Consider the following 25,314-nt stretch of genomic DNA (forward strand, 5'->3'; position numbering starts at 1 on the left):
GACTTTGGGGGTATTGTTTCCTTTTCAATTTCATTAAAGAGTTTGGGGAGTAGTGGCATTAGATCTTTTCTAAATTTTTTGTAGAATTCAGCAATGACTATTTCAGGGCCTGGGATTTTCTTTGTTTGTAAGTTTTTAACTATATCTTTAATTTTGTTAATATTGTTATTTAAAATTTTTATAAGTTCTTGATTCAACTTTGTTAATTTGTATGTGTCTAGGAATCTGTCCATTTTTCTGTGTTTTCCATCTTGTTAGAGTACAAGTTCTTGAAAATAGTGTTGATGATCTTCTGCATTTCTGCAGGATCCCTTTTCATTCCTAACTGTATGGATTTGAGTCTTTTCCTTTTTGATAAGAATGCTAAGGGTTTGTCTATTTTGTTTATCTTTCAAAGAACCAACTCTTTGATTCATTGATTCTTTGTATGTTTTTTTAGAATCAATTGCATTAATTTCTGCTCTGAAATTTATAATTCTTCTTTCATATGTGTTTTTGGATTTAATTTGCTCTTACTTTTTTAGTAGTTTGAAGTTCAATACTATTTATTTTTTTTTTGAACTTGCTGTTTTCCACTATATATTTTCCCTGCTACAAATTTTCCTTCTGAGACTCTTTCATTGCATCCCATAAGTTGTGGTATGTTGTTACTGGTTGTTGTTTAATTGTAGAAACTGTTTAATTTTTTTCTTTAGCTTCATCTCTTACTGACTTGTTGTCCAGGAGTATGTTATTTAATTTCCATGTGCTTATGCATTTTTTGTGATTTGGTTTGGCAGTGATTTCTGGTGTCACTGCTCTATTGTCTAATAATACACATGGGATAATTTCAGTTCCTTTGCATTTACTTAAGAACATTCTATGAACTAGTATGTGCTCCTTTTTGGAGAACATCCAACATGCAGCTGAGAAGAATCTGTATCTTTTTTGTGGAGTGGAACATTTGTAGATAACTACTAAGTTCATTTGTTCATAGGTTTGGCTCTGCTCTGATATTTCTTTGTTGATTTTTTGGTCTAGTTGATGTCAGTCTCTTTGTGACAATGGGGTATTGAGGTCCCTCATTATAATTGTGTCAGGGCTTATTTCATTTTTCAGGTCCATTAATATTTTGTATAGTTGTATGCACTGCCACTTAATGCATATGTATTTATGATTGCCGTCTCTTTTTCTTGTTGCTTTATTTAATAAGTATATATGACCTTCTTTGTCTGTATTGTTCAGTCTTGGCTTGAAGGTCACTTTGTATGCAAATAGAATAGCTACCTCAGATTTTTTTCCTGGGTTCTTGTCACAGAAGTATTGTTTTTCATCCTTTTACTTTTAGCCTATGAATTTATTTTTTGAATTAAAGGCTTTTCTTGTATGCAGCATATTTTTGGCTCTTGATTCTCAATCCATTCTGTCAGTCTGTTTGTTTGTATTGGTGAATTGATATCGTTTACATTGGTGGCTATAATTAATATGTATTGACTTATTTTTGTCATATTAGTTTCCTTTTGTTGGTCTTCCACCCCATATTAAATTTCCTACTGGTTTCATTCTAATGTTGTTCTTGAAATTGTAGTCTTTATTATCTCTTCCTCAATATCCTTCAGGACATTTTGGAGGATTGGTTTGGTGGTCATGAATTTCTCCAGTTGTTCTTTGTTATGGAAGTAGCTTATTTCTCCATCAATTTTGAAAGATACTTTTGAAGGGTACATCAATCTGGGTTGCAGACTATTTTCATTTAGGGTTTGAATACTTCCCTCCAAGATGCTCTTGACTTAAGGGTTTGTGTTGCGAAGTTTTCTATGATTCTGATGGACTTGCTTTTATAGATGATTTATTTTCTCCGACAGTTTTTAATATTTTGTTTTTGTATTGAATTTCTGGAATGTTGACTATTATGTACCTTGGCGTCGATTTTTCCCCCTATGGCTAATGGTGTTCTATATTTCTCATTTATCTTTATGTCAAATTCTTTTCCCATGCTTAGGAAGTTTTCTTCTGTTACTTTTGTGAATATATATATATATATATATATATATATCCTTTGCACTATCTCCTGATTGTTCATTTATTTCAATTATTCTTTTTTACATCATCTGGCAGATGTTAGATTGATTTTTTTGGTTCCTTTTTTTAAAGACAAGATTTCATTATACAGTTCAGTCTGTCTTTCGACTCACTATGTAGTCCAGGTTGGCTTTGAACTCACAGTTGTTCTTCTGCCTCAGCCTCCCAAGTGCTGGGATTACAGGCAAGTGCCACCCATGCCTAGCTTTCTTGCTATTGTTAAGACGTCTTTCTTTTAATTGTTGCTTATTACAAATTTGTCTTCTAGATCTAATTTTCTGTTCTCACATTTGTTGATTGTGCTACATATACTTTCAATAGAATTTTAAAACTCCTAGTTACCTATTTGATGTCTCATAGATTCTGTTTCTCTGCTATGTTGGGTTAGAAATCACTTTCCTAATCTTCTGTTTTTTATTCTGTGTCCACTCTATATTCACTAACCATATCCTTCATTATGATGATCATCTCTTTAGTTATCTGAGAAATAATTTCTGATTTGTTTTTCTCTAGAGCCTCATTCATCTACTTTGTTACTTCTTCTGTTACTATTTCAGAGAATTCATATGGATGGTTTTTGACTTATTCTACTTAATGCCTTAGGTGAGCTGGAGGTCTGGGGCTGCATCTTACTTCTGTGTCTTTTCATTTTCTTTTTTAAAAATTTATTTTCTGTAAATCAATTGTGGTAGGTTGCTTTATGACTGGTTTTGAAAACGCCTTAGGAAATAACTACTTTTCAGAAATATCTTCTCAGTATAGCTGTCTTTTGACTTTTTGAGTCTATTGCAACATTCTTTCATTTAATTTATTAGGATTGAGAGGTTGCTTCCTATTTGATCTAGTCCCTGATTCTTTGATACCGGACTATAGTATACCCTTAGACAGTCTGTCCTGATATAAGGAAAAACAAATGATTAGATGAACTATGTCACTTTGGGCTAAAGTAGTACAATCAGTAATAATAATAGCATCAAACACAGCCTTCTATGACAAACTCTAATAACTATTAATTTACTACTTTAGCCATAGCAACAAGACTTATGTAACAAAATCTAAAACAGACCAGAAACTTACATACAGTAAGGATTCTCTGAGTTGCACAATTTTACCCTCTGGGGAGAAAGTTTAAAAGGGATAGGAGAAAAAAGTAGAGAAGTGAAAGAAGAGAAAAAGATTAGAAACAAGATTTAAGGGTAAAGAAAAATTACCTAAGGTTTTGGAGACGGGTGAAAAAGACAGGAGGTTAACAAGAAGGAAAAAAACAAGAATGAAATAATACAAAAACTAAAAACAATGTTCGCACTCATGAAAAAACAGGAATACATAGCCAAAACATAAAGAAAAAAGGGGGATTTCTCTGTGATTTGAAATCTGCAGTTATCTTTTAGGGGTTTATAGTTGTATTTTAGGGTTCACTTCAGGGAATATCTTTCTGTCAATGATAGACAAAGGAGGCCAACAGAGCCTAGATCCATACTGTATTATTCCAACAAGCCTGCAGTAGGAATAAGATGGGGTGGCCATTCAACTCTGCAGAGTCAGGCTGATCTGGTTTCTGGTTGTGGGCCTGTGAGCCAAGTTGTTCTGCCCACAATACTATGGGTGTTTGTTGCTGGCTTGAACTCGGCTGCCCAAACCAGTCACTGCAATCCCTGAGATGCAGCCTACTCATGCTGCTTATGGCCTATGTCCAGCTGGTCCAACCCTAAATGGCATCCAAGCAGTCATCTTCTGCAGATGTCATTTGACTTGAAGTCACTCATCAGCCACTGCTGCCCGTGGTATCCACTGTTCTGCTCCACTGGTATGTTTCTCTGGGGAGATCTCCACAGTTCCATGCTGTGATTGCACCTCTGTAGACTTCAGCTCCCTGTCTCATGCTGCCAGATGGAAGTCAGGGAGGATAAGCAGTTTGCCAATGACCCAGGACTCAGGGAGATAACACTCTTGGCCAACTCCTTCTTCTGCATTGTGGTTATTGCCTCACTCTCCTTATGGACTCCAATTCTGCCTTCAGAACAATCCTGGGTCTTGGCAATCCATTTCCCTTCTTCTTCTCTTCCTCAAATGTCTATACGCCAGGTTCTGGTCTCCCAATCTGAGGAAGGCTAATTTGCCACTAGTCACCACTTCACCATCTTTGTGGCTTTAATTTTGGGACAACCGTCATTTAAAAGCTATCCTACTCTCACTATAAAAAGATTCCAAGAGCTCTGAAATTGTTAGAACAGTAACCATGACAGTTACACATTCTTAGGGCCAGATAAGATCTCACTGTTTACCTAGTTTGTTTTTTCAGTTTATAAATTAGGCAACTGTGGCCCAGAAATATGGAATGTTTTGCCCCAAGTGATATAAAACTGCACTGTGCTTAGCCTGTTTCACAGCCTGATGGTATGTGTTGAAATTTTGTAGGTTAGGACATACATTGCACTGAGCTCTTTGGTGTGTACTTTAATTTATGGTAGGATGTGTGTTCTGCAGACAGCCCTTGATTTGAGAGTTTCAGAGACATCACGGTGGCCAGCTACCATCTTTCAGTATGGTAGCTGTGCAGGACTCTTGGGTAGGAATCTGGGGGAAGGTGGGTGAATGTGGAAGTAACTGAAAGAGTTTATAGTACAGCATTTAGTAGTTTTTAGTTTAGTTTTAGTTTATAGTAACTCCAGCATTTAGTAGGTTTTTTTTTACATGAGCCTAGTTTCTTAGAAGAAAGAATCACTGTAGCCTTAATATGCTGTTTAATTATAGCAGTTCTGTGTTTTAGAACTAGAAACTTTTATTAACCTTTTGTATCAGAATCCTTCTCTAGGTTTGTGACTCTAAACCTAAAGAAAGGCAGTGAATCCACTGTTAACTAAAAAGTTTTGGGAAATCAGAACCAGAGCCTGCAGTGAGAGTATGATTTTTGAAAAAGTATGTTAATTCACTCTTCCAGGAGTTTTATTCCTTCATGTGAAATTTCGTTGCTTTCTAATTTTTTTAATAGCTAAGTGTATTATTGTTATTTAAAAAAAAACAGAATACAGGATTAGGGTAAAAAGCAAAAGAAAAGAAAACAAAAACATTATATAATACTGTTCCATAGGCTAGGCCTGGTGGTCCATACCCGTAATCTTAGCATTCAGTAGGCTGAGGCAGTAAGACCTCAGCTTCAAGGCCAGCCTAGGCTAGATGGTGAGAACCTGGCTCAAAACACCAGATCATTACAGTAACAACTATAATAATAATAATATTTAAAATGCAAAAACAAAAATATAGACTGTAGATTTTTTCTGTCTTACAAATGGTCAAAGAAATCTATTGAGTGTAAACCTAAAGTGTTTTTTAACACAGCCCCTAAAGTGATAAGCCTACTTATGACATATATGTTGCTTTGTAAAAATTAACTTTGGTTTCAGAAATTCATCTGTTAACTCCTTGTCATTTAATTCAGAAATTAGATGCTTAAGGAATGAGGAAAGGAGATTGCACTATAGCATGGGAAGGATTCTGAAATAATGTGTCACTGAAGTAACTTACTCTTCACGCTTCTGTAGATTGAACAAGTCTTTTTAATTACTTGTGTCCATTTCTTTATGGAAAGTTACACATTTCTGGTCAAACTGGGGTTGTTTTGATTTCTCCCTATTTCTGTAGACACAAATAATTTTGCTTTTGTTAACAAGTGAATATTAAGTGCCTAAAGAAATTCAAGCCACTCTCTGACAATCACAATAAGTTTCTGAACTTTTGGTCAGCTACTTTTCATCTTTGTAAGAATGAAGATATAAACTAACTTGAATATGTAGAATCAGGAAAAAAACTAGTAAAAGATAAAAAATTTATTGCCTTAAGTAGAAGAAGCTAAAAATATTATCTATTTCAAATCTTTAAAGTACAAGAGCCTAAAATTTATTTTATATTAGATTGCTTCCAGAAGAAAGATAAATTCAAACGCAGAATCATTAGTAAAATAACCAACTCATTTCAAAAAGATAGTTTATTATGACTTATACTTGTTATTTTCACCTATTTGATTAAGTGTCTACTATTATATGTTTCAGATAAATTCCTCTAGAAATTACACAAGGCTTTACAAATTCAAAGTAACCAAATATTTATGTAACTTAGGTAGAGCATTAATCAGATCTATTTGATATAATCCATGATTTATACTTTTTAGGAAAATAATTGTTTGGAGTTGGTAAGTGATATCTATTTATCTAGCAAATAAAAATGAGCAGCATCTGACATCAGCACAATGTTTTTGGTAATTAGAACATCTTCCTTCCCTAGGTATTCATGTATTGAATATATTAATTATAGTAAAAATGATGTTTGGATACTGATAGGAAAGCCCTCAAAATCCTGACTTAAATAAGACATAAGTTTGTATTTCTTTCAAGCATGCAAGTTGAGGGCTTCAGTAAGGACTCAGACCATTGCTCCATGTTATCATATGGTTTCCATCTCCGTGCTCCACCTTCCCGACTGAGGTTACTCAAAAGCTTCTCTGGATCTGAATTGACCGCTGGAGCTCCTCCAGCCTTCTAGTCCACACTATAGGCTGGAATGAGAGGGAAAATAAGAAAGGGGGACACTTAATTGAATCAGCTCTTTTTCAACAGGATTTTTTCTCAGGATTTTTATATATAGTTTCACTACTTCTCAGGCTAGAACTTAGCCACATTGCCACATCTAGCTGCAAAGCAAATAGGGAAGGTAGTTTGAAATTTTCAGCAGGAATATTCACAGCTAAAATTCAGTATCAGGTTACTCATGAATGAGGAGAAAGTAGGTGTTTGGGTAGACAATACTATTCTAAGTTTGTGTTCTTGTTATATGCTGGGTCTTGGGGCTACGATGCAGAAAATCAAAATACCTCTTGTGTTTTGTTATGAGAAATGGTTTCTAAATTTAGAATTCTGGCTTAATTTAGAAATCCTGTTTCTTCTGTGCAGTATCATTTCTTTATTTGGCAATCTCATCTGACTCTTGCTTTCTCCTTTCCTCTTGCCTTTTAGCTGTTTTGGAAAGAAGTAAGGTTTAGAATTCTCCATGTTAACTATGAGTGTGACACTCTCCCCGCTGAGGTCGCAGGACCTGGATCCTATGGCTACTGATGCTTCACCCATGGCCATCAACATGACACCCACTGTGGAGCCAGGAGAGGGAGAAGAGGCCATGAAGGACATAGATTCTGACCAGCAGTATGAAAAGCCACCGCCACTCCATACAGGGGCTGACTGGAAGATTGTCCTTCATTTACCTGAAATTGAGACCTGGCTCCGAATGACCTCAGAGAGGGTCCGGGACCTAACCTACTCAGTCCAGCAGGACTCGGACAGCAAACATGTGGATGTGCATCTAGTTCAACTAAAGGTAAGGCAGGTTTCTGAGCACAGATTCTCCCAGGACAGAATCTGGAGCAACTGTGCCACCTGCATTCTGAGGTACATAATTCCAAGTGAGAAAACGTTCATGAAGAAAAATAGTGTAGCAGATATGAAACCCTTAGTCTTGAAGGTAAATTGGACAAAGCTAATTCTTTTTTGATGTTTCTTCTTACACCAATTATTTATGGTAGAATAAAACTGGGCTTTGGGGTTAGAAGAGAAACGTAGAAAAGAGAGGGACTTTTTTGTGAATATCTTATAAATTAGTTGTAAAGAGTAAAAGCATTTTAAAAAGTATTAAAAGATTTAATCAAAGATTCATAAAACATCAAGCTGAGCTGTGATGGTGAGCAGCATGTGATCATTATCTTCTATGAAGGTGATGTTGTCTTTATGGCAAACAGTGGATTCTGGCATGGCGGAGAAGTGCAGTGTTTTCCTTTGAGACTGAATCTTTTCATCCAGGTACAATGCATCATGCAGAACAAAGGTACTTTTACAATAACTTATACAAAGTTCAGACACTTAAAATATTTGTGGTTTCTAGAGCCTTTATAAGATCCTGTCTGCTGGCAAAATGAATTGGAGATGCTCATAAAGAGTGGTATTGATAAAGGTATTGGCACAAGGACCCCAAAATATATAATGTAAATTTTGTATTGCTGTAGTCTCCCCACTTCCCCAGGTCCTTAAGGGAACTACATGCTTAAGTCAATGGCCAGCAAAACAAGGAAGTTTTATAGCCAGTCATGGCATTGACTCCAAACCCATATATTAACTTCTAATCTGTGGAATGGAGTACTAAGGAAATTTTTTTTTATCTATGCTAACTCATCCTAAATTACTTGAAGCCAAAGGCTAAACAGACTCTTGGATCTAACACTTTGTGTGGCTCAGAGGATACAGCAATCACAAAGGAAAAGATAGATAGGTAAGGGAGAACAAAGGTCCTAGACCAGCTCAGTCTTTTCAGGCTGGTTCATCAGGTTCCAGGAAGACTTCTGCATTAGAATGTGCAAGGCAGAAAGGGAAAGGGAAAAGCCAAAATATCACAGATGGCTGGGCTCTTGGCAGGTTTAACAGGCCTAGAATCTCCTCTCCATAGGTGCTTGGCAAGAATGCATGAAAGGGTAACAGAGAGATGGTTAAGAACATGCTTCAACAGAATGCAAGCCCCAGACAGCTTCCTGCTGTGGCAGCAAGAAGTGGTTATTATGGGATAGCACAGGCCGTTGCTTCAGTGTTAATGCATATTAAAACTGAAGCAATCAGTATGAATTTCCAGAAAAAGCCTTAATTTCAAAGTAAGAGAAAACAAAGGTGAGCACAACTCTGACAAAGATCAAGCTAGTTTCCCTAACAAAGGAAAATGAGACAAGACAGAAAGACAGAAGATAATTTCTCAAACTGAAGGGGCCCAGGTATGAAGTGAAACAGATTGGCCAATTAATGAAAAAGGGGAGCAGGTTTATAGGGTACTTAGGGGACTGGGGATTGGTCAGTCATCTCAGTCCTGGGTTTGTAGATCTGGAGGAATCATCATGACTTGATAGGTTACTGTAGTTTTGTTCCCATTAGCTAAATCCTCACATCACGAGGAGCAGTCTGGTTAACATGGGATGACTGTTTCTGTTTGGGGGAGTTTCAGTCATATGAGACTCTGCTGGAATCTAAGATGACTGTAAATTTAGGGCAATAGAGACTTTTAAACAAAGCTGAATGCCTCTGTAAATCTCTTAACTGGAGTCATCAAAGTTGAAGGTAATGAGGTAGGCTAGGTATATTTAGAGCTGATAAACCTTGTTTGCTAACTTTTAGGCAAATGTTCCCTAAATGATTGATACACTTTTATACACTGCTGAGAAAATTTGACTCAGAGTTTTACAAAATGAAGATTTAGCTTTGTTCTACTTTTAGTTATCTCTTGGGTTTGGTAGGTCCAAGTGAAGCATCATGGTTTTTAGTAAAAACTGCATTTAAGTCTCTGACTACAAATCATGCTTTTCATGAGTTACAGTTGAGGGCCAGGGATTTGCCCTCTATCCGATCTATGATAGCCTCTGTGTCATTTTTATCCTCAGGGATTTTTTCTTCTCTAATTTTAAGAAGAAATTTCCTTAGGATCTCTCTCTGTCTCTGTCTCTGTCTCTCTGATGTTATGATTGATTAGTTCTCTATTTGGTTATACTTTACTATTGGATGTTTAAGATTGAGCAAGTGATCAAAAGTGACCTTTATCAAGGTCAGAGGGGCCTTGTGAGGAGCTTTTTGATTCTTTTGATATTTTTCTCTACCAGTTGTGCCATCTGCAAGATGGGTCAGGGTCTTGCTGACCAAGTGGTTTCCTCAAAAGCATTGCTGGACATTCCCCTCTCCAATGACCCTGCTTTTTGTAGAATCCATATTGGGGCCCTCTGGGGTCCATATAAATGCCATGCTCAGCAGGTTAGGTGACTTGTCAAAGGGGTCCACTTATTTTGTGGGTCCTGGCTCATGTTGGAGGGTAAGGGTAAAAATATTGACTCTTTTTTAAACCTTTTATCCTGGTTGTGTTTGGTTTCAAAACCTGGTTGTTAAACACCCAGGTGGTCAGTACACAAGTCTTGAAGTGAGAGTGCTAAGTCCTAATCCTTACTGTTGTACACGTTTCTAGATATCAGGGCCACTTTGAAACATAGTGTGAGGAGAACAGTTACCCTTTCTATGAATCATGGTCAGCGTTATTACTAGGAGTCAGTGTCATACTTTATTTGTCCTCTAAGTAATGGCCTATCATCCATCTTAATGTACTCTTCAGGTTACTTGCTAATAGTTAGACTCCTGTAGAATGCTAATATTCTTTCATTGTCTATAGTGCTTTGGGATAATAATAATTACTGACATTATTATACCAAGAAAATTAAGTTATTATTACCTCTCAAAAATATCATTTACATTCCCATTTTAGTGTAAAATAGCATAAATATTAAATGTTAAAGCTGTGTTCTTTAGGTGGCCAAAGTCTAATCTTTTAATTATTAAAGTAACATTGCTTAGAATGTATAGTATTTAGGCACATCCTAATGAGACTAGGAACACAAAAGCATAAACCAATGAGTCTATTATTCCAAACAATTTAAGTTTAAAGGGCACTGGTATGGCAAGATGCTTACTTAAACTTCACATTATGAAAGGCTTATCCACTTGAGGGAATATAAATGCATGCAATGTACAAGGATGTTAGCAAAAATTAGCATCACAGCTTTATAAAAGTCCTTTATACATTAACCTAGCTCTTACTTTTGAGACAAACTTTAGGATCTGTGTTTCAAGAGGATATCTATGATTATGTGATTTTTGTATGTAATGAGTATACAAGTTTAATAGCACTGACCAAAACCAAAATAAAACAAAACAAAACCAAAGAATAACTTTAGAAACAAGTTAATGACCACAAATAGATTTGTTATTCAATGTACAAGTGTGTTTTATTTATATAGTAACAAAATGCTTATTTGGGTCAGTTTATGTCAGTAAATACAATTTTATATGTTTAAGATATAAATGCAACGTATGTTGTATCATATTATATAAACAAATGCACTTATTGGTTACCTTGCATTTATGTATTAAGTTTATGTACATTTGACACTATAAATTTTAGTAATATTTAGACAAAGATCAGACTTGTAGTGTAGTATTCAGTTGTATGCACACCTTTAGCCCCAGATATGCAGGGCATCAAATATAACATAATAATCTAAAATAGTAGCATTATTAGGCTGATAATTTTTTTCTGTCTTTTTCATTTTTATCGGTACTGGGGATCGAACTCACAACCACCTGCTTGCAAGGCAGGTGCTTATGCCGCTGAGCTAAATCCCCAGCCCTAGGCTGATAATTTTAAAAACCTTACAATAAACCTTGACTCAGGGTTAAGATTGTTAAGACTAGCTTCCTATGTAATCAAAAGCCCAACAGCAAAAAATGATAGAAATTATTTTGATAAATATAAAACATTGTTTCTTAGAACAGTTTTTGTAAACTATTCTTGAGAACAGATCAATAGTTTTAAAAAGTCTTGTCACTTTAAACAAAAGTTTATAATGAAACTTGTCCCGCGCTAACTTCCATAAATCTTGGACTATGCACAAACCATCACATCCATCACAATTTTCTCACCCATCACAAATTTCCGTAAAACTGCTTGGACGTTCTAAAAATCTTTCACTAAGACTGGGTGTGGTGGTGCGTACCTGTGACACCAGCACTCAGGAGACAGAGGGAAGAGAGCTGTGGTGGGTTTGTGGCCAGTCTGGGCTATATAGCAAGACTGTCTCAAAAAACAAAAACAAACAAAAGAAACTTTCATCATATAACATCCTTTCTTATATGAAAAGCATTTTCCCTTTCCTTTAACCTTCTTTATCAAAAATATTTCTCTATCTGCCCAGTTTCTACTTACTAGTTCCTTTGTACTTTGTTTTTTCTTTAAACTTACTTTTGAAACAATCTTTGTAAAATTTCTGAATACAAATAAATTACTCCTTTTTCTTAATAAGCTAAAATAAATTAGCAAAACAAAACATAGCTTACTTAACTTCTTATCACCAAAAGTTGAAACTGTTGCTTGTCCCTTTTCAGATACTATTTAAAGGTTCTGCCATTTCTCTTCTGGTCTCATAGTGACTCAGTGCCTCAAATATACAATCTGCCCCAAAACTCTATGCACACTTCAGGAAAAGAAAAAGTTGTATAAATATTTTAATACTTTATTTATTGAGACATCATAAAATTAAGACTAGCTGCCTTTGGCCTCTAGAATTACAAGTGGTGCTCAAAGGAGTGGCCATTAGCTTCCAGACATTTATTAGTACAGTGAACTGTTCCTTGGTAACCCTGATTATTGAGATTGCATTCCTTGGTAACCCTGATTATTGAGATTGCACATGCATTTTCAATTTCTTTTCTAAAAACCAGCTGTGTAGTGGGTTTTGTGTGATACATGATATCCTCTAGGGACCCCATACAATGATAACACTATATGTTCAAAAACCATCATACTATTTTTCTTTTCCTGAAGTGTATGCACATTTTTTGGTGGGCCAATATTTTGTTTGTTTTTAATTTATATAAATCCTAGAGATTTAACCCAGGGCTCTTGCATCCCTTTTTCAAAAATATTTTGAGATAGATTCTCATGAAGTCACTATATTTCTCAGCTGGGGTTGACCTTTTTATCTCCCTGCTTCAGCCTCCAAATGTACTGGGATACAGGCATGTGCATCTACCCATGGCTTGAAACATAGTTTACTTGTTCAGAGGAGCATCTCTCCAACACCTTGAGGTTAGAATAAAATATAAAGTAGGAGGCTTGGATTCATCTTATCTAGTCCTCTGTTCCCTGTAATACAATATTAACATGTGGCTCCCATAAATAGACTCAAGATTGGGATTATAAGAAAGGTTGACTATTACCTTCCATAGTCTTTTCAGATTTACGTGGAAAAGACGTTAAAAGACAGGAGAATGGAGGAAGTATCTTTAGAAGATTCAGATTCAACTAAAAATACCATGGAGGACTCTTATATGGCAATTAATTTTATTCAAATAGATCAGTAGTATGGAAATGTGAATTTAAGTTTTGCTTTCAACTAAGAATGTAAAAGCTTTGAACAATAAACAGGTTAACAGACAATGTTTGAGAAATCATCTGTAAGATAATTTTTCTTTTTCTCATTGTGATTATCACCTTCTCACCTTGGTCACAGACAACTCAGACCTGTCACAGTGTGCTTTTTTACCCTTTGGTATGAGTTGTCTCCCTGCTGGGTAGGGAGATATAGAAGGACATGAAGTCAACACAGAACTGTGTTAATTACTCTCTTGATAGCTGGGACAAATATATCATATAATCACCCACAATTTAAGTGAGGAGAGTTTTATTTTTGCTCAGGTTTCAGTAATCTCTGTCCTTGAAAAGTCATCTGCCTCTAGAGAAGGGTGGTGTGGCACAGGGGCATGGTGGAGAGCTGTCCACATCATGGCATCCAGGAGCAGAGAGAGTCAAGGGAGGAGAAAGGAAGGGAGATATATCCTTCTAGGTCATGCCACACTGACCCACCTCTTACAACTTGATCCAAACGCCCAACATCAACTCGGCTTTAACTCCCCCATAATTCAATCATCTTTCAAGTGTCCTGTCTACATTCACATGAGGCTCTGGGAAGAGGACATCTAGACAAACCATAACATTCTACTCCTGGGCCCCAAAAGATTTAAGTGCATCTCTTTAGGCAAATTGCTCTAAATTGAGGATTTATTGTTTGAGTAAATTTAATCTGATGCTATTTTGTGCAACATTTTTTAAATTGTTGTTCTTGTATAGGATCAAAACATATTTGAAATATTCATTAAATTTGTAACCTCAAAGGTATATCCCAAATCTTAGGAAACAGAAAATTCATGGGCATGAGAATTAAAAAGTTTTATTTTCCCAAAGCTCAGATTTGTGACTATAATTTTTTGGTTGATGCATTCTATATCTGTATGTGATTTCCTAAAATGTATATGCTGGAGTCTTAACCCCCAAGGTGTTATGAGGTTGACCCTGTAGGAGGAAATTAAATTTTGAGGGTGGAACCTCATGAATGAATTAGTGACTGTTATGGCTTGTGTCTGGGTATCTTCCTTCACCTCAAAAGGTTGATGCAGTTGTCAGTGGGCCTTTTCAGAGGTGTCTGGGTTTGGAGTGTGTGATACTGAGATCAAGGTTGTATGATTACTAAATTAGTCTATTGATTTATTTGGTGTATTTCTGGGCAGGAGTAAGGCTGTCCCATGCCAGGTATGAGAGCAACCATAGCCTGGATAAAATGTAAGAAACTAAAAGAGAGTCACTCCTTTTCTGCTTGCTGATTGCTGCCTCCTGCCCTCCAGGGGCTCTTTGTCCTCTGGATGCCCCTCTATTATGCCACTATGTTTTGGAGCCAGCCAATTATGAACTGAAACCTACAAAGTATTAGCCAAATAAACATTTCTTCTTTTAACTTTGGGTGTTGTGGATTTTGTCTTAGCAAGGAGAAAAGTAACTAAAACAGTGACTTTATCAAAAAAGGGACAGAGAGCCAGGTGTGGTGGCATGTCTATAATCCCAGCATTCTGGGAGTTTAAGACAAGAGGATTGTGAGTTTGTGCCCAGTTTGGACAAATTACTGACTTTGTGAGACTCTGTCTCAAAAAGAAAAGTCTAAACAGTTGGAGGAGATGGAGATGTAGCTTGGTGAGAAGGGTCTGGGTTAAATCTGTGGTACAACAAGGAAGAAAAAAAGAAAAAGGCACAGGGAGATTGTTCTTCCTTTTTTGCATGTGAGAATACAGCAACAAGGTGCCATGTTGGAAGCAGAGGGCCAGCTCTCACCAGATATAAATTCTGCTGGTGTCTTGATTCCGGAATTCAAGCATCCAGTCCTATAAGAAATAAATCTATCTATCTATCTATCTATCTATCTATCTATCTATCTATCTATCTTTCTACTATCTTTGTTTGTTAGTTTTTGAGACAAGTCTTGCTATGCAGTTTGGGCTGTCCTTGAACTCACTGCATAGCCCAGGCTGACCCCAAATTTGTGGCAATCTGCCTGCTTCAGCCTCTCACATGATGGGATTATACACCTGTGCCACTGTACTCAGCAAAATTTTGTTCTTTATAAATTATTCAGTCTCAGGTAGTTTGTTGTAGCAGCCCAAACACATCAACAGTGTGTTTTCCTTAGTGAATATCTTTTTAGAGAAGCTGAATACTAGTTGTCAAGCATTGTTAGGGTGCGCTTATTATTCAAAAAGTTTTCCTTATAATTAGTGCTTACAGTGTGTAATAATATTTGCTCTATTGACAATATTTGCTAATTGTGCTTATTAGTAGAAAAGTTTTTCCTATAATTAGTGCCTGTAGTACAATTTGCTATATTGACCAATGAATTGTATGAAAACAATGTTTGTTCTTTGAAAAGCTAATTTGAGATATTTAGAAGACCCAAATTTGTTGAAAAATCTGTCTCAGTTAATCATTAGTAATTACCTCTCCCTCCTCATTCTTCATCCAATGCTAGAAAAACAGTTTAAATTCAAAGTAAATACTTTTTGATTGTGAAACTGTTAGTATACTTTCATCATGGCTTTTGGAAATTATCTAAGTCTTAGAACTACCACCTTTTTGTACTGCATATAAACATGGATGATTAAGACATGGGAACGGCAATAGAAAAATTAGCATTGGTAGTTTCCAACACATATTATTATGAAAGATATTTAGGTGTACAGAATCTTTAACCACATGCACTAAACAGCCTTTGATAGAATCTACTGAGCTATCAGGGGTCACTGGGACCGGGTTGGGAGTAAAAACTTTGAGCAGCCTGTTCTAAAGGAGCACAGTATAGTGAAAAAGGTCAAACAGGAAAGATTGGAGTCCATGGTGGATCATCATCTGTGACTTGAGTGGTAGCCTGTAATAAAACACACAGTTACGTTACGTAAGTGTGGACCTGTGAGAGGAAGAATAAGAAATGTAAGTGGTTCTAAAAAAGAGAGCAGCCACGAAATTTATGACCAGAGTAGTCAATCTGTGTACCCCTTGTTAGCCTGATCATGGAATTGTTTTGTGTCTTCTAGGAGGGACTAGATATGCTTTTATACGTATCCTCTCCTTTTTACTCAGTGTTAACATGCCCTCCCCAAGCATAGTACATGTACTTTCATTTCCTGTGCTAAGTATATTTAGAGCTCAGTGTTTAGATATCTGAATGGGAATACTAATTGTCAAGGTGGCTCAACAAATATATCAGATCGTCCTGCTGTGTATTTTTTAATTAGAAAACTAGCATGGAAAGAGAGGATTATCATAGGCTGTATAATTTGAAAGAAGTCATTAAAACACAGTTTAGAGAAAGGAAGTATAAAAGGATTTGAAAATTATTCTGAGAAATGCCTCAAGAAACTAGTACTACTTTGATTTGGGAAAGGTAACGGATTTGTTTCTAAAAATATTTAATAGCACCAGCAAGAGCTATCACTGAGCATCAATAGCTGTTTCGTATGGCCTCAAAGGGCTAGATGTTTGAAGGAGCATAAGATAAAATGTGAGCTAACCCTTTCCTTGCCTGGAGAGTTTTTGGGGCATTCATAGCATGACTAATATGTGTCAGAAGTTTTACCTCTAATCTCTCATTTAATTCTCACAATAACCTACTGTTAGAGATGGGGAAATTGAGTTCCAAAAGGTTTCTATGGGATTATTTTGGGAGTGAAACAACGCCTTTTGAGCTTCAAGTCTAATTCTTTATTCTACTGTGGAATGGCCTCACACATTTGAGTATATGAAATTTGAGTAACTATAAAGCATAAGATGATAGTTCTGAGTTTTTTTTTATATTAGGTGGCTAATATGGTTGTAAGAGTTTGGGTAGATGATTGTTTTTAAATTAAGAAGATCCCATCAATATATTTTAGTCCATCATAAGCAGATAGTAGATGAAGATCTTGGATCCCTTTGAGTAACAATGTTACAGATATGCTGAAAAAGTAAGATAATTTATCCCTCTTTTTTGTTATTTGCTACTTCCTAGTCTACTCTACTCCCTTCAAAATTTTACAATTAAATGTGGGAAACATCTGCTGTAGTCAAAGTGAAATGGTACTAAAGATGAATTATTAGTGTACTACCGTGGAGGTAGGTAGAACAATAGATGAGCATGTTTAATGAGAAACAGTAAGGAATAAATTGGTTTCCAGGTATGGTATGTGTAGAGACCATAGGTTCTCACACTTGACTTTATAGTAGAATCTCTTGGGAAATTTAAAAAGCAAAACAAAGCAAAGCAAAGCAAAGTAAAACTCTAGAGCAGCTAGAATCTGAGTTGGATCCAGTCATCAATCTTTGGAGACACCTAACCCCAGTGATCCAATGCTTAGCAGTCAAAGCTGACAACCTATCAAAAGCATTATGAATAGAGGAGTTTTGGATACATACTTTCTGCTTGTTCTATACACTCTCCTGTTCCTCCCAAGGATTTAAAGTCATTTTGTTGTTGTTGTAGATCTTGTGGGTTTTTTGGGGGGCAGGGGCTTAGTTTTTTTTTTTTTTTGTCTTTTTCCTTTTTATTGGTACCAGGGATTGAACTCACGACGCCTGCTTGCAAGGCAGGCACTTATGCTGCTGAGCTAAATCCCCAGCCCCGCTTAGTTTGTTTTTGTAGCAAAGGCTTCTGCTTGCTTTGTTTCAGTTTCTTCAATATTTCAAATGACCTCATGCAATCAGTTCAAACAAAAGGAAGGAAAGGGCATAAAGACATGCTAGACAATAGCCTATATGTTTTAAATATACTATCTTATGTTACTGTTTTAAAATTTTTAAAGACTAGTAAGAGGCTTAATCCAGATAAAGGAAAAGTTCCTCTCTCACTTAATTCTCAATTTGTTGAACTAGACGTTTTCTCACAGAGATGTAAAGCACAGGGATAGCTGCAGATGGCTGTACAGGTTACATATGAATGTGGTACCTTTTAAAGTTGTGCATGCATCACCTACACAGCCTTATGTAGAAACTTTTTAAAGGCATAAGTGTTAGCCTGAGCAAATAGTGCTTTACATATGAAATACAGAAAGAACTTTTCTGGTCTAGAGACAAAAATTATGGCAGGCAGATATTGTTGAGCTGGATTAAAGTACATTTGGAAAGGCCATGAAACTTAAAGTGACTTATAAGAGTATAGGCTTGATACAGTAGTTGAAAAGATATCCACAAAGGTAATGTGTAGTAAAATTCTGCCTTTTAGGATGAGTATACAGGGGTTAACAGAGTGATCTGGAAAGGTGAGAGATGTTATGAGGCTGTTTAGTACATGACACAGAGTGGCCATACTTGAAGTGGGAAGCAAGAAAAAGTTCATCAAACCAGCTGACAATGGCAGCCCAGAGACTGAGCAGCAAAGTTAAAGGTGACTAGTTCTGTGTAGTTTAATTTTCCCCCTTTAAGCTGAGACAAAATTGTCACTCTGTGCTAGGGGACAAGGACAATTTTTCATTGTATAAATGTGAATAGAATAAAAGTCTGTTAACTTTAGCAGTGTGGCTGTTATTAGCAGGCTATTTGGTGTTAGTTGCTTCTTTTGTTTGGTGCTACTTTATAGTTTTCCTCATTATTTGAATAAGGCAGATTTGCCAGACACATCATTAAGTATGAAAAGAGTATGCACAGTATAATATGGAAAATGATCTGCTCTTCTCTTGAGGAAGGCGGGAAGTGTGTATAGTCCGTGGGAGAATTAATTCACAAGGAGGGAAACTGGCTTTGGACCTGTTGAAGGTCTTTAGTACTTCTCACTTTTTTGCCTCTATTCAGAAACCTAATTTCTATCAGAAGACTGTATTATAATTTAAACAATAGTGTTAACAATGATGGCAGCTCAAAAATGTTACCGCTGTGAAAGAGATTAATATTACATTAGCCAAAAGAATCTATCTCTATAATGGTGAGAGTCACACATTAGTGACACCATGGGAAGAGAAGTTCTGTAAGGGATGTTTCTAGTTTGTCCAATAACACCGCATGTTTGTATCCCCATCCTGAACATTACTAGGAGTACTGTTTTCAAAACATAGTTTAACTGTGGCTTTGACCTCTCTTAGCTTCTAGCTGCCCACCCAACTAAAATCAAAATGCTTGGTCGTGGTCCCCAAATTCCTTCAAAACCTGGACCTAGCTAGTGTATTATTCCTTCTGATACTTCCCTTTCTGTGCCCTTAACAAGCCAAGTTCTTTCATAAATCTATGACTTGGAACACAATTTTCTTCTCTCTGGGTCATCATCTTACTCTTTACTTCAAATGTCTTTGTGTCGGAAAATTGCTTTATGTCCTCTGAGTAGCACATAAAATGTCACCTAATTGATAAGACCATCTTGCAGGGCAACCGAGTAAGTCTTTCTGTGGATTTTCCCATACTTTTCTTGTAGTCCACTATAATATGGACATGGATACAGCATTCAGTTTAAGAATTAGAACTCTAGGTGTTATGAGAAATTTGTTTTTCATTACTGTATTAATTATGTATTTCTGTTGATACAATGAATGGACTTTGAAATAAGGACAGAAGAAAGCAATCATAAAATACATTTTCTTTGATTATTTGGTTGACAGAAAATAAATAGACTTGCGATGATTGGAAAAACTTAGGGAAAGTTATTTCTTAGTCCACACCTGTACTGGAAATCTGAGAGTGTGTGCATTTGGAAGAGTAGTATTTGTGGGGAAAAGTCTCACCTCAAACTTTCTGTTTGCAATTTCAAAAATACTGCAGCAGTTAACATTTACAGATGAATCATGTTCATGTTCTTAAAGAATAATTACTACAATATGATAGTCAAAGGAGATATTTCAGAATATTTGAATTTTTTGTACTCATATAGGCAAATGTAGGGTTTATAAAAATATGTCTTTATAAAGACTACTACTTTTATTTAATATAATTTTATGATTTTTGCTTTTATTTTGAAAAGTTGATATGTTTTTTATTCCTCATCAAACTTAAATTCTTTTGTTTGTGGTATTTTATTGATATTTTAATAGATTTATTAGCCAAAGATAGCAAAAAAATCTTATTCTAAAGGGGAGCTATTTAAGATGATTGTATTTCTATTTTATTATGTCACGACTCTGGCTAGACATCAGAGTGTGAATTGTACACGAAGTATTCTCATCCACATCTAATTTTAACCAAGTGATTGAAGATATAGCACATAAATCCTCTCTGCACTGGAAAGCCCTTCCATACCGACTTTCTTGATCTATAATTTAGCACCAATATTTGCTTCTTTGGATTGTTATTTGCTTTTTAATTTGTTGTTTTCTAATTTTTAAAAATTAAGTTATTGGTATAATCTAGGTATCTATGATGATCACATTCATCACAGAGAATTTGTATGTCTACATGATATAACTTGATTTTTCCTTACCCTTCTTTCAGCTTTCCAAAGCCAAGTTCACTTATGTCTTTGAATAAAATTATAAACACTTTGTTAATTAACTGAATGAATTTTCACATTATCATTTTAAAATTTCCCTTCAGCTCTAAGTAAGATTAGCATGCCATGGGAACCATAATTTCCCAAAAACACTTCAGGGAAATAATACAGTATATTCATAACCACTTTTAAATCAGTATAAACATTCACAGAAGCTGTGGGACTATACTTAGGCCAAAACAAGTAGAATTTGCCAGGATTCACTAGAGCAAAAGTATGAATCTTTCTTAGTATGCATGAAATGTTGATTAACCTTAATTAAATTTCATCAAAGATAGCATACTCTAGTTTTTCTTGTTCATATGTTTTGGCTTTCTAGCTTTTGGGATGTGCTGGGGATTTAATCCAGGCCTCATGCATGTTAAATAAATGCTACACCATTAAGCTATATACCCAACCCTAGATTTCAGTTATTATATCCCAAAGTTTGGGCCAGGTTAAATCTCAAAGCCTTCTGATAGTCTTTATTAAAATAATTTCTTTTAAATTTCCAGCGTATCACATATTCATATTTGACGTTATTATTTTGTATCTGGATGTTGCACCAAAGTCTCATGTGCTCATAGGTGGGCTTTTTGAGAAGTAAATGAGGGTGTGTGATATTGTATTAGTCCACTGATGGGTTCATAACTGGATATGATGTTGGGAGGTGAAAGCTGATGGAAGAGGTGGGCCACTGTAGATATGACCTGGAGTGGTACACTTCCTTCTTCCTTTGATCTTGGCTCTGATTCCTTCCTGTCATTCCATGGACTTTCTCTTCTGCCATACCTCTTTCTATTGCCACCCTGCCTTTGAACCAGTTGACTCTAGACTGAACTCTCTACAAATTGGAAACTAAAATAAACTTCTCCTCCTTTAACTGATAGGTGTTGTGTATTTTGTTACTTGCAACAGCAAGTAACTATAACATATTTTGGTACTAATGAAGTAGAGTCATTGCTGTGATGCTAGTTAGCCACATGATTCAGAAGCCTTTGGAACTGGCTTGCAGGCAGAGTTTAGAAAGGTTTGGAGATGCTGACTGAAGAAGCAGCCCTAAAAAGCTATAACTGCTGAGCTTGATTGGAATTTCTGATAGGGGTTCAGAAGTCTAAAATGCTGATAGAAATGCAATTAGTAAAGACTAGGCTTAAGAGGTTTCTGTTGGGAAGAAGGACTGCACTGACAGTTGAACTCCAGGCCATGTGTGTTATGCTCTAGCAGAAATTTTGTCTAAATTTTGCTCCTGTCCTAGACATTGTGGGAGACTGAGGGTAAGGGCCGTGGACTAATTGATCTGGTGGGAGAAGTTCAAGGCAGTCTAATGTTGACGGGTGGCACGGTTATTGTTGAAGGCTTTTTGCCTGCTCCTCCATGAGAATCCAGAGCAAATGGTCCAGCTGAACAATTTAGAAAGTTTTGAGCTTCATCAGAAAGAAACCTCCAATAAAATTGCAATCTGCAAAAATAGAACAAAGTACTTGGTTGCTAAAAAGATTAGCATTAAAAAGCCAAGTACTATGAGCAGGACAGTAGAAATGATGGTATAACAAGAACCAGCAGGACTCCACTCTTTGCAGCCTCAAAATTGCAAAGGTGAAAGACTTTGCTTTGAGAAGAGTCCCAGGGTACCATGTTCCAGAATGGAGGAGCACTAGGGAATTCGAAATTCATAGAGCTCAACAGTTCAGGCACTGGACCACAGCCAAATGAAAAGAGAGCCCAGCTATTGCTCCAGCTGGCAGTAGTCCTTGGTGATATCCATATGCTTCTGATTTGGGGCATATGTATAATGTAAGAGTTCTGGGGTCAGGAAGTCCTCAAAAGAAGGCCTGCGAGACCACGCATGTCCCCCACCCGCAAGAGGGGAGTGTGAAGCTGAAAGGGAAGTGGAGATCTCAGAAGGCTGGAGAACCCAGGAGCGTGAATAGTCTGAGGACAGCAGCAAGGAGTGAGCAGTGCTGGCCTAAGAGAGGCGCAAGGGCTATTGCCACTAGCAGTGCCATTCAAGGCCTTTGGAGTTCTTGCTACAGACTTTCTGGGTGCTGGAGGTGGAACTACAATATTTAATGCTTGCCCTGCTTGATTTTGGTCTTTCTTTTGTTCTATTCTTTTATATGCTTGTATTTCTACCTTTTGGAATGAGAATGTTTATTCTGTACCATTGTATTTATTTCCATGTTGGAGGTATTGACCTTTTTTACAGGGCTCACAGCTAAGTTTCTCTTAAATATCAGAGAAGAATTTGAACTTGGATTTTTCAGCAATGCTCAAACTGTTAAGACTTTGGCACCTCTTAGAGGTGCATATTTCATAAAGAGATGCAGATGAGTGTTTTGGGAATATGGGGTGGAATATTATGGTTTATATATTGCTGTCCCTTTCCCACAACCTTGTGTGCTTATTGGTGGGATTTTTGAGAGATAAATGTATCGTGGATGTGTGATACTGGATGCACTTATGGGTTTATACCTGGGTGTGACATTAGGAGTGAAACCTGGTGGGAAGAGGTGAATGACAATGGGTGGGACCTGGATGGTAATCTCCCTCTCCCTCCCTTGGTCTTGGAGGCCTTCTGCTTGACATGCTAGGAACTGTTTCTTCTCCATCATATCCCTCTACTGTGCTACCCTGTCTTGAAACCAACTGGCTATGAATTGAACTATCTATACACTGTGATCTAAAATAAACCTTTCCTCATTTGACTTGTGAGTATTGGTTATGTTATTCTAGCAACAAGAAAGTAAGACAGAGAGGAAGTGGAATTATGAACTTTATCTACTTTGGACTAATTGGCACTTATAATATTAACTTATGTTTATTTTCTGTCCTACTGAGAGCTGGCACGAAAATATACTCATTTGTGGCATTCTCTCTGCCTGTCTCTGTCTCTGTCTCTGTTTCTATCTCTGTCTCTCTCGTGTGTGTGTGTTGTGTGTGTGTGCTGGTGAAAATTGAACGCACGGCCTCGTGCAGGCTGGACAATCACTCTACCACTGAACCACATCCAGAACTGCATTCTGTAGAACAGATCCTGCAGTGAGAAGCTTGATTTCAACGGTTAAAAAAGTAATGAAATATTTAAATCAATTATAGACCTAGTCGTGTACACTGCTTTTTCTATATTAAGGAAAAGAAATAGGAAAGAAGGGACAAAATGCACTGACTTCTTGATTAATGATTCCCAGCACGAAAGGTCACCTTTCAAGAAGGAAAATATCTGTAAATTAGGTGAAGTTGAAATTTTTATAGTTTCTTTTTTACTTTTTGTAAATGTTTGTGATACATAATAATTAATTGATGGTGGAGAATCGGTACACATATGTGTTGCATCTTCATTAATTCAAAGTTACACAGGTTTTGCTTGCAGTATCTTCAGTGGCAGCTTCTCTTAGCTCTTCACTGCCTCACCAAAGTGTAGTATTCAGATTTTGTTACTAACTTCATGGTGAAGCAATGCCTTCTTTTTCAGAGTTTCAGCAAACTCATTTCTAAGATGATGGCATCGTAATTTTTTTTTAAACTAACAAGGCACCGCTTAAACTATAAATTTTATAAACTTTCTGGCTCTGGTTCCCAAATTCCTTTCTCTGTATCTGTGTGAAAATTGTGCCTTTTTTCTCAAAGTTCCTCAATTTTTTTTAGCCTTTTAGTAACAATATTAATTAGCTGCCCTATAATTATGCTTCGCTTTTCTTGCTGTGCTTTAATCTCAATTAATTCATAGAATAATACTTAGCTCTTTGATGAGGGATTTGAGGCACAGAGAGGTTAATTAACTTGTGTAAGGTGACACAGCTAGAAAGTCATATAGTTAGGAACAGAAACAAGTTCTTTTTCATCCTAGTCTGTGTAAATGTAGATTAATACCTGCTTTGAGAACGTGATAAAACTATAAGCCTTCTTAAGATATTGGAAATACATGTGAATAATATTTTACATAGTATTTTAAAACCTTTTAAAATCCAATTGGGAGACCAAGTTAGCACCTATAGTATACTATATCTTACTATTTTTCAGTTCAGATTTCAACATGCAGAGGTTTTTGGCAAGAGGGAGAGGTTAAAATGCATATTAAATTCCACATTTGTTTACTTAGTAAAAAATAGCCATCTGGATTATTTGTGTTAGGTTTTTTCACTTACTAGGAATCAAGGGACTTTTGGGAAACCTCCAGTTCCAGGTAGAAGGTAGGATTTCAGGGGGAGACCCTTACTTTAAAATATTGATTTCTTAGTCTGATCTTTCATATATGAATTTAATTTTTTTATTTTAAAGAGGATAAAATTAAACACAACAAAACAGAACATAAGAAAGCAATATAAGAGACATAAATTTCAAATCAAGACAATCAGAGATCTTCACTATCTAGTGTACTGTCTCTTGTTTTCTTCCAAATAGTTGACCGTATCTTCACATACAGAGAATTCACATGAAACAACATAGTATAGAACTGGTCTGATCAGGATGATGAAAGCATTTTAGGTCTTCAAACCAGACAATAGGGAAGTCAACAATGGTTGTCATAGTGTCTCTCATTCTTTTCAAAATAGCTATCCATGCCTTCATGTATGATGAAATTTAACAAAACAAAACAGGCTAAAATCACTCTGAACAAAGAATAATAGTATTGCTGGATTTCACATCATGACGTTACAATATCAGCAGTGGTTACTGTAGTATATCTTTTTCTTTAAGGTAGTTGTTCATTTCATCAGGCATTATATGATCAATCTCATAAATTGTTTATAGGTTCTATGCATGCATGTATTTCTATCCTTTCTGTATTAGAGGTAAAAACAAAACAAAGCAGGACAAATTAAAACAAA

The 25,314-nt window shown here is 36.2% G+C and overlaps 1 protein-coding gene across 2 annotated transcripts in view; it reads left to right on the forward strand.

Annotated features, from left to right (window-relative positions):
- The window catches only part of Akap6 (A-kinase anchoring protein 6), a 466,251-nt gene that overhangs the window by 91,559 nt on the left and 349,378 nt on the right, over positions 1-25,314 (forward strand). For both annotated transcript variants that reach the window (XM_063246541.1, XM_063246546.1), the window contains exon 2: positions 7,071-7,428. In XM_063246541.1, the coding sequence (XP_063102611.1) occupies positions 7,105-7,428 (324 nt within the window). In that variant the 5' untranslated portion in view covers positions 7,071-7,104. The remainder of the gene's footprint in view (positions 1-7,070; positions 7,429-25,314) is intronic.

This window comes from Cavia porcellus, unplaced genomic scaffold, assembly GCF_034190915.1.
Source record: "Cavia porcellus strain 051 isolate PalLab524CR breed Dunkin Hartley unplaced genomic scaffold, mCavPor4.1 scaffold_1, whole genome shotgun sequence".
NCBI classification, from domain to species: Eukaryota; Metazoa; Chordata; class Mammalia; order Rodentia; family Caviidae; genus Cavia; species Cavia porcellus.